Source organism: Sycon ciliatum, chromosome 8, assembly GCF_964019385.1.
Source record: "Sycon ciliatum chromosome 8, ocSycCili1.1, whole genome shotgun sequence".
Taxonomy (NCBI): Eukaryota; Metazoa; Porifera; class Calcarea; order Leucosolenida; family Sycettidae; genus Sycon; species Sycon ciliatum.
In genome coordinates, this window is record NC_088650.1 from 9,855,847 (window position 1) to 9,868,486 (window position 12,640).

Sequence of the window (12,640 nt, forward strand, 5' to 3'; positions counted from 1 at the left end):
ATACAAGTCATCATGTATACATGTATGTACAAGTGGATTTACTAGGAAGCCTGATCATGGCAGATGCATGCATGCCAAGTCCACGACTTGGGTCAGTATGGCCTGATGATGAAAAGACGTAGTCCATCGGCCAAATCTCAGAAAGGGCCTCTTTCGGCGAAGGTGATGCACTGAAGCTCCAACTAAACGCCCTTTGGCACACTAGCTCATGAGACCCCACAGAATACGAATCCGTTTGTTGGACGTTGCCAATCCAGTCCAGGATAGTCGAACTGGGTCGAGTACCTTCTTCCGATTTTCGTAATTTCGTCCACCATTACATCTTTCTCATCGACTTTTTTTCGCTTGGCGAATGTTCTTGAGCCGCTGAGCAGAATCTGCGCACGCTCGAACACTTGAAATGCCTGCATGTTGACGGTTCGCAAGATTCTAGCGAGCTTGGTGGAAATCTATTATTTATTTTGACATTTTTGGGGGAATCTGAATTAGAACGGTAGAAGCTCATTCGGAGAAGACGGCGTGTCGCCGCTGTCGGATTGTCGCTACTGTGTTTCAGACGTATTTGCTTGACCGTGCTATTGAGGATGGACAGAAGATGAAGTGACGGCTTTCTTGAACACGGACGTTTTGTCTACATTGTAGCTGAAACATCTCATCTGGCGTCTAGAACGCAATTATTATGAGTTGTGAGTGCCAGCTGAGCTGAACACAAGCTGGACACCATTCGTCAGCTGGGAATTTGCATCGAAGCTCTTGATAGCCACGATAAGCATAATTATACAGAGGTAACCTTGTTTGACTCAATACGCATGCAGGTGATACCACTAGTGGCACTACAATGTAAATGGTGCAAAATTGATGCAACAGCGAATATGTACTTCGTACAATCACGAACAATTGTAACGCAAGTGTTCATGCCTGTCATAGAAGAATTTCAGCCCGGAAGTCTTGTTGTCATGGTCATAAATAATACAGGACTTGAGTTGGCTCTGGACATAAACACACTTGTGGTGAATACGGTCATTATTGCGAGAAAAATATTTAGCCATTGTATGTTAACGCCTGATGCCGCACTACAAGCAATATTTCATGTACATGTATGTGAGACTCAATAGACCAATCCCGAAAAGATTGTCTGGGTTCGTGAAAGGGGGCACGCGTGCAAGCCAGCACGTGTGAAGTGCATCGTTTTGTATTCAGTTTGTGTGTGACAGCTCATGGCGGAGGAGAGAGAGACTTTTGCTCGCCGAGCTGAAGCTAAAGGATTTGATGGAGTCCTGCCAGCAGCTAGTCAAAGGACCTTCGGTACCTTAGGCAGACCCTGACGGAGTTTGGAGGCCAGATAGCTCTCGGTGAGGAGAGAAACATTCGCGTGGCGATCGACTCTCCGTAAAAAATGCAAGCTACATAGCGCCGACATACTGCAACAGCTACGATTTCAGCTAACTAACACGTTACTTCTCGATCTGCTGCTTCACAAAGTTCAACTATTTACAAGTCCTGACTGTTGTAGTCTGAAGCTGGAGTCTCATCGCCCACCTACAGGTAGCGTTTGGAGCTGATGGATTTCCCGACTTGGACTCCTTCCGCAAACTCTCGCAACATAATCATTACTACAGTGTATGCTGTGTTTCCGCACGCTCGTGTCGACATGTCACCTATACTGTACATGTACCGGGTCGCGGAGGAGCCTGACGACCTCCGCTGACTCCAGGTTTCCGAAATACTGCCGTCGTCTTCGTTGATGTCGCTGGTGACATTCTCCCCTTGCAGGACGTGCGCATAGTTGTCGTCCCGGGGGTAAAGACTATGTTGTCTTTCGAACTAGTTCTTCATCACGCTCGCGCGAATGATGTTTCTCATCATGAACTCGTTCCGACGGTGTGACACGGCGATGGTCTTTGGCGGGGCACTGGCTTGGCGAAAACGATATCTTCTTGTGCAATATAACATTGATCGGCTGCAGATGAGTACAGTCACTTCGTGGTTGGTCCTACAGGAGGGCAGCTGCCAGGAAAGAGGCAGGATTCATCGAAGACGAAGCGCTCGCAACAAACAATAACACTCGAAATATCTCGTAAGATTTAGGGCCTATCGCTTTGAGCCACAGCGCTCACAGCCTTGCCTACTTCATCAAAGTGAGCTCTACATGTTCGTTGACCTCTTCACACTACACAGAAGAGCGAAACAAGGATTATGTCTTAGCATTTCAACTCCAACAGCAGACCATTACCAGTGCGAGAGAAAAAACTACAAAGGGCTTCGCTTTCTGTCGCATCGTCTCTCTTGCATGCAACTAACGAGAAAATCGTGTACTTACCCTCGCATTCACACGCGAACTATCAAACACGTCCTGTGCCGCATGCTGATCAGGTAGTGCCATGTATGTGTTGTACAGTGTACTCTCAGTTGACATGCCCCCTTTCGAACCCAGACAATCTTTTCGGGATTGGTCTATTGCATCCACAAGGCCGTAGATGCATGTAAGCACACAATGCTGTACAGTATAAGTAGTAGTCGACATGTGGTGCCTTCCTGCTGCACATGCGGCAAGTTGGCAACGACACATGACTTATCTGCACCGCACAGCGTGAGCTTAGAAAGGAATATTGCACACATAGTGCTATTTGTGTTCCGATATCATTAAGCCGGTATACATGTACTAGTATCCTTATACATGTACCTGGTGACTCGATAGGCGATGCCGACTGTACTAATCTTATCCATATTACCCGATAGGCTATAGCACACTGCGTCAGATCACTATGCAACAAAACAAGAGCTTTGGAGCGAATATACACTGAAGCAAAGTAGGTTTCAACGGTACAGCACTTGTCACGATGAGGGGAGTTACGAGGATGGTTAGGCCGTGACACATAGATGATGATTGTTAATGATTCATGCACGGTGGAAAATAACCACCAATGGCGATGATATTGCTTTCACAACAATGACATCAGTAGGAGCAGTGACACAACTTTACTGCTCCAAGTAGGATTTACAAGCGAGTAAAGGGAGAGCAGACTGGTCTAATAAAGTAATAGCAGACCGGGTCTAAGCAAGGAAGTAATCGGCATCAGAGGTGAGCTTGCACATCAGAAAACAGATGATGATCACCAAACACAGAGAAGTTGGCTATGTGTATGTTTGTGTCACTGTGTGTGCATGTGTGTGTGTGCATGTGTGTTTGTGTGTATGCGCGCACATCTGTGTGTGAGAGAGAGGCAGACGGACAGATAGCATATGGTGGGAGGGATCAAGGTCTGACCTCAGAGTTAAATGCTGACGGTGTGGAATCGGAACAGTGCGAAATCGGGCAGGGTGGTTAATGGCCCACACTGGAGCCGAGTAGGAGCGCCAGTGGTTGAGGGCTAGCACAGGAGTAGCAGCAGCTCCAGCCTAGGAAGATCAGCTTCTGGATGAAAATCTCCCGGACACAGTAGGTACCAAGCTTCACTAGCAGATTGCCGGCAGGGGTGCACGGCGAGCACCCGTACATCCCTCAAGCCACCAGAGCCGCAGTACTTGGACACGATCCAGGTGCTTACCCGCCAACAATGCTGAGAAGGCACTGGAGCCATACAGGAACTTATGATCAAGCATGACCACAGACTTGAAATACAGGGTCCGGCGTTGAATACTGAAACAGCGACGTCTCCTCCACAGAACACCACTCAGCCCCACCATTGCATTATTTTCGCTTTTTCATGATTTTTACAATTGTGTTAGAGCACACAGCACTCGATGCAACATTTACCAGTGACTAAATAACTCCGCGTCTCCGACCATACCTGCAGCGTTCCCGTGAGCCTGTTGGATTTCCGTCAGCCTGTTGAGATTATCTTCATCTCGTCACATGTGAGCCTGTGTGTTTCATCCGTATCGTGGCACAATTACACAGACACGATTTCCAACTCAGGCCGGTTCCGTTGCTCGAAGGGTTGGCGGTAAGAATTGCTACGCCGTCTGTGGCTGCATGGGAACTTGGCGAGTCGTCGTCTTTCTCCATAAATCCTGATCGTCACGCGAACAACAGCCACTATTGCCTAAAAACTACGACACAACAGTATCAAGCTCGCCCCAGCAGAAGGACACGAATGACGAGCGCTAAGACGGAGAAAGAGAGACAGGGTTAGCGAGAGCTGACTAGTGCAGGTACGCTGTCATCTCCTGAGGTGGTGGGCGAAGCAGCGAAGTGAAACGAAGGAAGATAGAACTTATTTGGAGGCATACGGAGGCACCAAAACCTATTGCCTGTCACATACTAAGTGCCATTTAGGGTTGACAGCTGTCAGCTGACAGCCTCAAAAATTTGAAAATCTGCTCAAAAAACTCTCGATCAGAACTCTGCGCACTCTCAAATGGAGCGCACAGTAAAAAACTCGGCGACGAAGAACGCTTCGTATCGACGCCCTGGACTGAATTCGGCACGTCCAACAAACGGAATAGTGTTCTCTGATATATTCTCTACGTGCTGGGTATGGTCGCGTTTAGTTGGAAGCTCAGTGCATCACCACTTTCGATTTTGAGACTTGGCCGATGGACTAACGTTTTATGAAGCGATTCAGCTCAGCTCACAACAGTGACAACACAGCACGCCTTCGGCTTCGCTATCCGAAAAATAAAACAATGCTGATTGCTGTGACCATGGCCTATATGGAAGGCGTTTGTGCATTTACATGATGTATCATAATGATCGATTATGTGCTGGGACTTGCATGATGCATTGTAGAACCGGGGTGCGTGAGTGTGACACAGCTGACAGTATGCAGGTCAATGTCAGTGTCACTGACACACACAGCTGCACAGTGACAGTAAAGTCTGTAAACCAGGGATATATAGGAGTCGTATACGACGCGTATAAAAGACAGTCTAAACCAGGGAGTCATACCACACGACTGACTGTACTCCCTGCCTGGTCTAAACAGTAGCATCGTGGAGTTCAGACTTCAGTTACCACGTTACGTAGATCTACAGCCATACATGATACAGGATGAATCTGTAACTAAGTGTAACACTAGTAGATCTACTAGTACATGTACTGACTGTAGTACTACTACTAGTACTGAGTACTAGTACAGTCATCACAGCCGGCGTGTAGATCTACCTACACTGCTACAGCGCGAGCATAGTTGTGCTCTTGCCCGTGTAGATCTACACCGCGTAGAATGCTAAACATGTCACATGAACAGTTCTAATAGCCTCATCATAATCATCATTGCATGCACAGACAGTCAGTGTCAGTATTAGTCCATCGGCCAAGTCTCAAAATCGAAAGTGGTGATGCACTGAGCTTCCAACTAAACACGACCATACCCAGCACGTAGAGAATATATCAGAGAACACTATTCCGTTTGTTGGACGTGCCGAATTCAGTCCAGGGCGTCGATACGAAGCGTTCTTCGTCGCCGAGTTTTTTACTGTGCGCTCCATTTGAGAGTGCGCAGAGTTCTGATCGAGAGTTTTTTGAGCAGATTTTCAAATTTTTGAGGCTGTCAGCTGACAGCTGTCAACCCTAAATGGCACTTAGTATGTGACAGGCAATAGGTTTTGGTGCCTCCGTATGCCTTCTAATAAGTTCTATCTTCCTTCGTTTCAATTCGCTGCTTCGCCCACCACCTCAGGAGGTGACAGCGTACCTGCACTAGTCAGCTCTCGCTAACCCTGTCTCTCTTTCTCCGTCTTAGCGCTCGTCATTCGTGTCCTTCTGCTGGGGCGAGCTTGATACTGTTGTGTCGTAGTTTTTAGGCAATAGTGGCTGTTGTTCGCGTGACGATCAGGATTTATGGAGAAAGACAACGACTCGCCAAGTTCCCATGCAGCCACAGACGGCGTAGCAATTCTTACCGCCAACCCTTCGAGCAACGGAACCGGCCTGAGTTGGAAATCGTGTCTGTGTAATTGTGCCACGATACGGATGAAACACACAGGCTCACATGTGACGAGATGAAGATAATCTCAACAGGCTGACAGAAATCCAACAGGCTCACGGGAACGCTGCAGTCACGGAGACGCGGAGTTATTTAGTCACTGGTAAATGTTGCATCGAGTGCTGTGTGCTCTAACACAATTGTAAAAATCATGAAAAAGCGAAAATAATGCAATGGTGGGGCTGAGTGGTGTTCTTTGGAGGAGACGTCGCTGTCTCAGTATTCAACGCCGGACCCTGTATTTCAAGTCTGTGGTCATGCTCGATCATAAGTTCCTGTATGGCTCCAGCGCCTTCTCAGCATTGTTGGCGGGTAAGCACCTGGATCGTGTCCAAGTACTGCGGCTCTGGTGGCTTGAGGGATGTACGGGTGCTCGCCGTGCACCCCTGCCGGCAATCTGCTAGTGAAGCTTGGTACCTGCTGTGTCTGGGAGATTTTCATCCAGAAGCTGATCTTCCTAGGCTGGAGCTGCTGCTACTCCTGTGCTAGCCCTCAACAACTGGCGCTCCTACTCGGCTCCAGTGTGGGCCATTAACCACCCTGCCCGATTTCGCACTGTTGCTATTCCACACCGTCAGCATTTAACTCTGAGGTCAGACCTTGATCCCTCCCACCATATGCTATCTGTCTGTCTGCCTCTCTTTCACACACAGATGTGCGCGCATACACACACACACACATGCACACACAGTGACACAAACATACACATAGCCAACTTCTCTGTGTTTGGTGATCATCATCTGTTTTCTGATGTGCAAGCTCACCTCTGATGCCGATTACTTCCTTGCTTAGACCCGGTCTGCTATTAGACCAGTCTGCTCTCCCTTCACTCGCTTGTAAATCCTACTTAGAGCAATAAGGTTGTGTCACTGCTCCTACTGATGTCATTGTTGTGAAAGCAATATGATCGCCATTGGTGGTAATTTTCCACCGTGCATGAATCATTAACAATCATCATCTATGTGTCACGGCCTAACCATCCTCGTAACTCCCCTCATCGTGACTAGTGCTGTACCGTTGAAACCTACTTTGCTTCAGTGTATATTCGCTCCAAAGCTCTTGTTTTGTTGCATAGTGATCTGACGCAGTGTGCTATAGCCTATCGGGTAATATGGATAAGATTAGTACAGTCGGCATCGCCTATCGAGTGACCAGGTACATGTATAAGGATACTAGTACATGTATACCGGCTTAACGATATCGGAACACAAATAGCACTATGTGTGCAATATTCCTTTCTAAGCTCACGCTGTGCGGTGCAGATAGGTCACGTGTCGTTGCCAACTTGCCGCATGTGCATGTGCAGCAGGAAGACACCACATGTCGACTACTACTTATACTGTACAGCATTGTGTGCTTACATGCATCTACGGCCTTGTGGATGCAATTGAGTCTCACACACATGTACATGAAATATTGCGTGTAGTGCGGCATCAGTTAACATACAGTGGCTAAATATTTTTCTCGCAATAATGACCGTATTCACCACAAGTGTGTTTATGTCCAGAGCCAACTCAAGTCCTGTATTATTTATGACCATGACAACAAGACTTCCGGGCTGAAATTCTTCTATGACAGGCATGAACACTTGCGTTACAATTGTTCGTGATTGTACGAAGTACATATTCGCTGTTGCATCAATTTTGCACCATTTACATTGTAGTGCCACTAGTGGTATCACCTGCATGCGTATTGAGTCAAACAAGGTTACCTCTGTATAATTATGCTTATCGTGGCTATCAAGAGCTTCGATGCAAATTCCCAGCTGACGAATGGTGTCCAGCTTGTGTTCAGCTCAGCTGGCACTCACAACTCATAATAATTGCGTTCTAGACGCCAGATGAGATGTTTCAGCTACAATGTAGACACAACGTCCGTGTTCAAGAAAGCCGTCACTTCATCTTCTGTCCATCCTCAATAGCACGTTCAAGCAAATACATCTGAAACACAGTAGCGACAATCCGACAGCGGCGACACGCCGTCTTCTCCGAATGAGCTTCTACTGTTCTAATTCAGATTCCCCCAAAAATGTCAAAATAAATAATAGATTTCCACCAAGCTCGCTAGAATCTTGCGAACCGTCAACATGCAGGCATTTCAAGTGTTCGAGCGTGCGTAGATTCTGCTCAGCGGCTCAAGAACATTCGCCAAGCGAAAAAAAGTCGATGAGAAAGATGTAATGGTGGACGAAATTACGAAAATCGGAAGAAGGTATTCGACCCAGTTCGACTATCCTGGACTGGATTGGCAACGTCCAACAAACGGATTCGTATTCTATGGGGTCTCATGAGCTAGTGTGCCAAAGGGCGTTTAGTTGGAGCTTCAGTGCATCACCTTCGCCGAAAGAGGCCCTTTCTGAGATTTGGCCGATGGACTATATACACTCTACACCGACGTCCGTCTACGTTCCAAATAAAAAAATTAATAAAATACAATGCCAATGACCCGTATACGCGTACCGTGTCTCCGTCTGGATCTCGAGTGGATGAAGCGGAAAGAAAACATAGCCATTGCCAGAAATTTCAGAATGTTGTGGCCAGCAAACATTGCTGGTTTAGTCGGTCTGTGACGGCATAGCTAGCTGCGGTTCTGGACTGGTCTTCATGCTAGGGATTTTCAGAAAAATTGCTCCGTTTATGCTGTTGCTCAGCTTTCAAGACAAGAGTTCCAGGCCCGCGTAAAGATCTTTGTATTCTTCGCCAACACAGGGACGGTAGGAAAATGTTAGCTCAACTCTCAGCTGTTCGTCGACTGTTGGTTGTGAGCGCCGTGGCGTGCTCTGTGTGCGCCGCACAGCTCCAGCCGTTCGGAAAGGCCGGCGACGTCGCGATAGGAGCACTTCTTCCGCTCCACTCTGGCCCTGGATGCTCGGGCATCACTGCCTCCAGGCCCACGAGCTTGCTGTTCGTCGAGCCGCTCATTTCCCAACTCCGGGCGAGAAATTTCCGCCTGGAAGCGAGCAGCAAGGGCTGCCGGAATGGCTCGGACGTGAGTAATTCTTCTGATTGTGTTCGCGTGTCGTTCTCGTTGGGCTACGAGTTCGCGGACACATACCTGAGCAGCAGCAAACACGCCGTCAATGGCCTCTTGTCCATGCTGAGAGCCACTTGTCCCGCTGACGGCAGCGACTGTCCGGGAAGTCGACTCGGCGACAGTACCGTGGCCGCCGTGGTCGGACCACTGTGGAACACTCCCACGTTTGTCGCAGCACCAGTGGCCAGTGCCTACAGGACGCCTATGATAGGCCTACTGGCTAGCAGTGATAGATATCGATGTGACCTCAACAACGAAGGCACCATCAAGGATACGACGTGCGTGCAGGACTTCGAGTACATGTTCCGGATGGTTGCGTCCGACATCTTCGGAATTATTGCCATCGGTCGTATCATCGAGGCGCTGGATGTATCGTATGTGGGTGTTGTTAGCTATACCGACGAGTTCCATCGCACGGCGAGGAGATCGCTGCTGCAACTTCTCAACGGCGATACGTTCATTGACGGCATATCTCTGAAAGTCAACCCGAACATGTGCCTGGCGTTTCGCACGGAGTTCAGTGCTACGGATGAGCTGAGGAGATTGGTGGACTGCAGGATGGCGCCGACGAACTGTCAGGAACTGTGCGACCTCTACTCGGGCTCGCCGCCCAGCCAGAGCCTGCGGGATGTGGTGGACGCGCTGAACAAGAATCCCCGGCTGCTGTACATCGTGCTGCTGGCCGCGGACGCCGACTCCAGCCTGCTGATTGACACGCGTGCGTACATGGCCTGCGGTTGCGGTGCACAGCCGAAGGCGGACTGCGATGTGCCGCCACGCCAGGTGACCATCATTGGCAACGAAAAGTGGTTCCTGGGCATAGAGGCCAGGGCTGGCAGCAGGTTTTACCAACGCTGCGCCGGCCTCGGCAATATCATGCGCCCCAGACCCGACTACATGCCCTACCTGAAACAGTTCGGCGAACGGCTGCTGGAAAGCGCACGTGCGGCGATCGGAGACTTCATCATCTCGCCAACTCCAGCCTTCAGTCAACCGGATCCCTACTTGTGCGATGACCTGGAGAAGCTGCTTAGCTTCAAGGGTGTGTGTAATGCTAGTGTGAGCTGCGCAGAGCGAGGGAGCACCTGCGTCGACCGGCAGAGCGTGGCGTCGAGTGCCGGCCCGCAGCTAGGTGGATTTGTACGCGAGCGATACATTTTCTTGGCGTCGGCTGCTCTGCTGACGGCTATGGACAACTTGATGCAGCGGTTTGTCGACAGTAGTGAGGCACGCGCCGGTCAGCACTCTGCAGCTGATTTCCGTCGGTACGCGTACGGTCCAAGGCTTCTGCAAGCGGTGAAGCAAGTTCAAGTGTGCGAGGATGGAACCCTGTTCAACGGCTCCGCCTGCCCCACCGGATCACCGACTCATTTCTTCAAAGTCAACGGCAATGAGGTTGATGCGTCATTTCATCTCTCCTCGTTCGACAAGATGCGCAAGGAGGAGACACTATTTTCTTTTGGCTCGTTTCAGAACATCACTGGCCTGTTGCGTAGCGCGATGCACGATATCAGTTGGAATAGTTCCCTTGTAAGCAACAACCAAACGGTAGAGCCACCAACAGGTGGATGCCATCCAAACTGCATCCCTGGCGAGTTCAAAGTTCAGAATCGCTACACGTGCTGCTTCGAGTGCCAGCAGTGCACGGGCAATACCATCACACAGATGCCTAACCTCCAGAGCTGCACGGAGTGCGAGGAGTTTGAAGTTGCGAACAAAAATCGCAGCGCATGTGTTGCTCTGACACAGCAACCGTACGCGCCCAGTTTCGCTTACGTCTTGATGGCACTGTTGTCGATCACCACGTTTGTCCTTCTCACCACGCTCGTCATCATGATAAAATTCTTCAAGACTCCAATCATCCAGTCGTCGGATAAGTATTTGACGTTTGCTATTCTCGGAATGCTCATAGCCTTGTCGCTCTCGCTGATTGTCTTCACGAGTGACCCACCGACCGTGTCGGCGTGTCGTTTCCGTGTGCTGATGTCCTCACTGCTGACAATCATCAGCACAACGTTGTTCGTCAAGACGTCACGTCTGGCTCGGATTAGCGGCGGAATGTCGCTGCGCCATTCCAAGTTTGTGCGCTGGACGTTCAGCAACGCCGCTCAGGTGGTCTTGGTGGTCGTGCTCAGTAGTATTCCGTTCGGCCTCGACCTGTACAGCGCCTTTGCTGAAGACCATGTGGTGAAGAAGACGATCACGCGAACCGGCTCCGAGCCGTTCCTGATACTCTGGTGTCGGGGCAATACGGCCACGCAGGGAGTGCAGATCGGTGTCGATGTCTTTCTTTCTCTTATCATCATTGCCACGGCCTATGTCGCGTTTCTGACGAGGAAACTACCGGTGAGCTTCAACGAGGCCCGCTTCTTGTTCCTTGCCACGCTGACGAATGCCATGACCTGCTTGCCGCTATCAGCGGCAATATATCTCGTGGAGGAGGCGGCGCTGTACATAGAATCCATGCGCGTGTTCTCCTACATACTGCTGACGTGGCTGTGGCTGTTCGTGCCGCGCCTGTACATAGTGCTGCTGCGGCCCAACCGCAATCGCATCAAGGCGACGTACGGTGCGGACAACTCCAGCATGTCGCAGACGCTGCGCACGTCAACAGTGGCCGCCATGCCTGGACTATTGTCACCGTCGTCGGCACCGCCCAGTGCTCCTCTGTCTCGACGTGTGTCCGCAACGCCGTATGAGTCCACTCAGTTGAAGTTCACCAGCGAGCCGACCCAGAACGGGAACAAAGCCCTAACTGTTGGCGCTGTGAGCAAGGCAATTGGCAATGGTAAGCCTGCTGTTAGTAGTGTAAAGGTCAATGAAGGTATTCACTCTGTCTCTAGTGCCGGTAGTGAAGATCAGCAGTGAAACGTCTCTCGGCCTCTAGGTGCTTATACGTACGTACGTACAGTGCAGTAGTTCCGCGCGTCTGCGCGTGTGTGTCCGTGTGGGTATATGGGTGTGTGCGCCCGCGCGCGTGTGTGTGTGTGTACGTGTATGTGTGTGTGTGTGTGTGTGTATGTGTGTATGTGTGTGTGTTTGAAAACGCTCACGCCAGCATACATAGTACATACCTACATGTATGTGTGAGACTGCATTTTGGTCTGGGGCCAACAATTATAACCACTGACACAATCCCTTGAATGTAGAGAGTATGTACAAGAGAGCAGCTGACGATCGTGTAGACACGTCCTTGGCTTCTGTTGCCCGGTACCTTCTAAGAAATTGAGATATTGAGTACTTCTTGAATATCGGCTGCTGCTTCTTTCTGTAATGCCTAGAAGTTATGCAGCATAGTGTCCCCACTAACGAGAATTACCATCCACTTAGTTGATGTAATGAGTGAAGATCATCTTGCATGCCGCACAAATTGAACTTGATTGCTGAGCCACATAATCTAGTCAGAAATTAGTCATTAATTTTTTTAAATGTAATCTAATACTGTTGGACATTTGTTTTCACCATTACTCACTTTTCCACTGTTTTTGGCCCATGTACCCTAAATATGTGTTACTTGAGTACTGCGTTTTTTGATAATTGTACTGTTCATGGTTCAACTTGTTGCTCTGCCTGCTGAATCATGAGAAATTGCAACTAAGCAATGCCATGACCTAACCGCATCAAGAAATCGATCCGATTCATAGCTGCATCCCACAAAAACCTCTGACACAAGACTA

General features: G+C 49.4%; 1 protein-coding gene across 1 annotated transcript; it reads left to right on the forward strand.

Annotated features, from left to right (window-relative positions):
• Positions 1-8,313: 8,313 nt before the first annotated feature.
• Positions 8,314-12,573, forward strand: LOC135823298 (uncharacterized). The gene has a single exon (XM_065336156.1). The coding sequence runs from the start codon at positions 8,652-8,654 to the stop codon at positions 11,829-11,831; it is 3,180 nt and encodes a 1,059-aa protein (XP_065192228.1). The 5' UTR covers positions 8,314-8,651; the 3' UTR covers positions 11,832-12,573.
• The last annotated feature ends 67 nt before the right edge of the window (positions 12,574-12,640 follow it).

Coding starts and splice junctions, on each gene's coding strand:
- LOC135823298 (XM_065336156.1), top strand. CDS start 8,652: ATGTTAGCTCAACTCTCAGCTGTTCGTCGACTGTTGGTTGTGAGCGCC.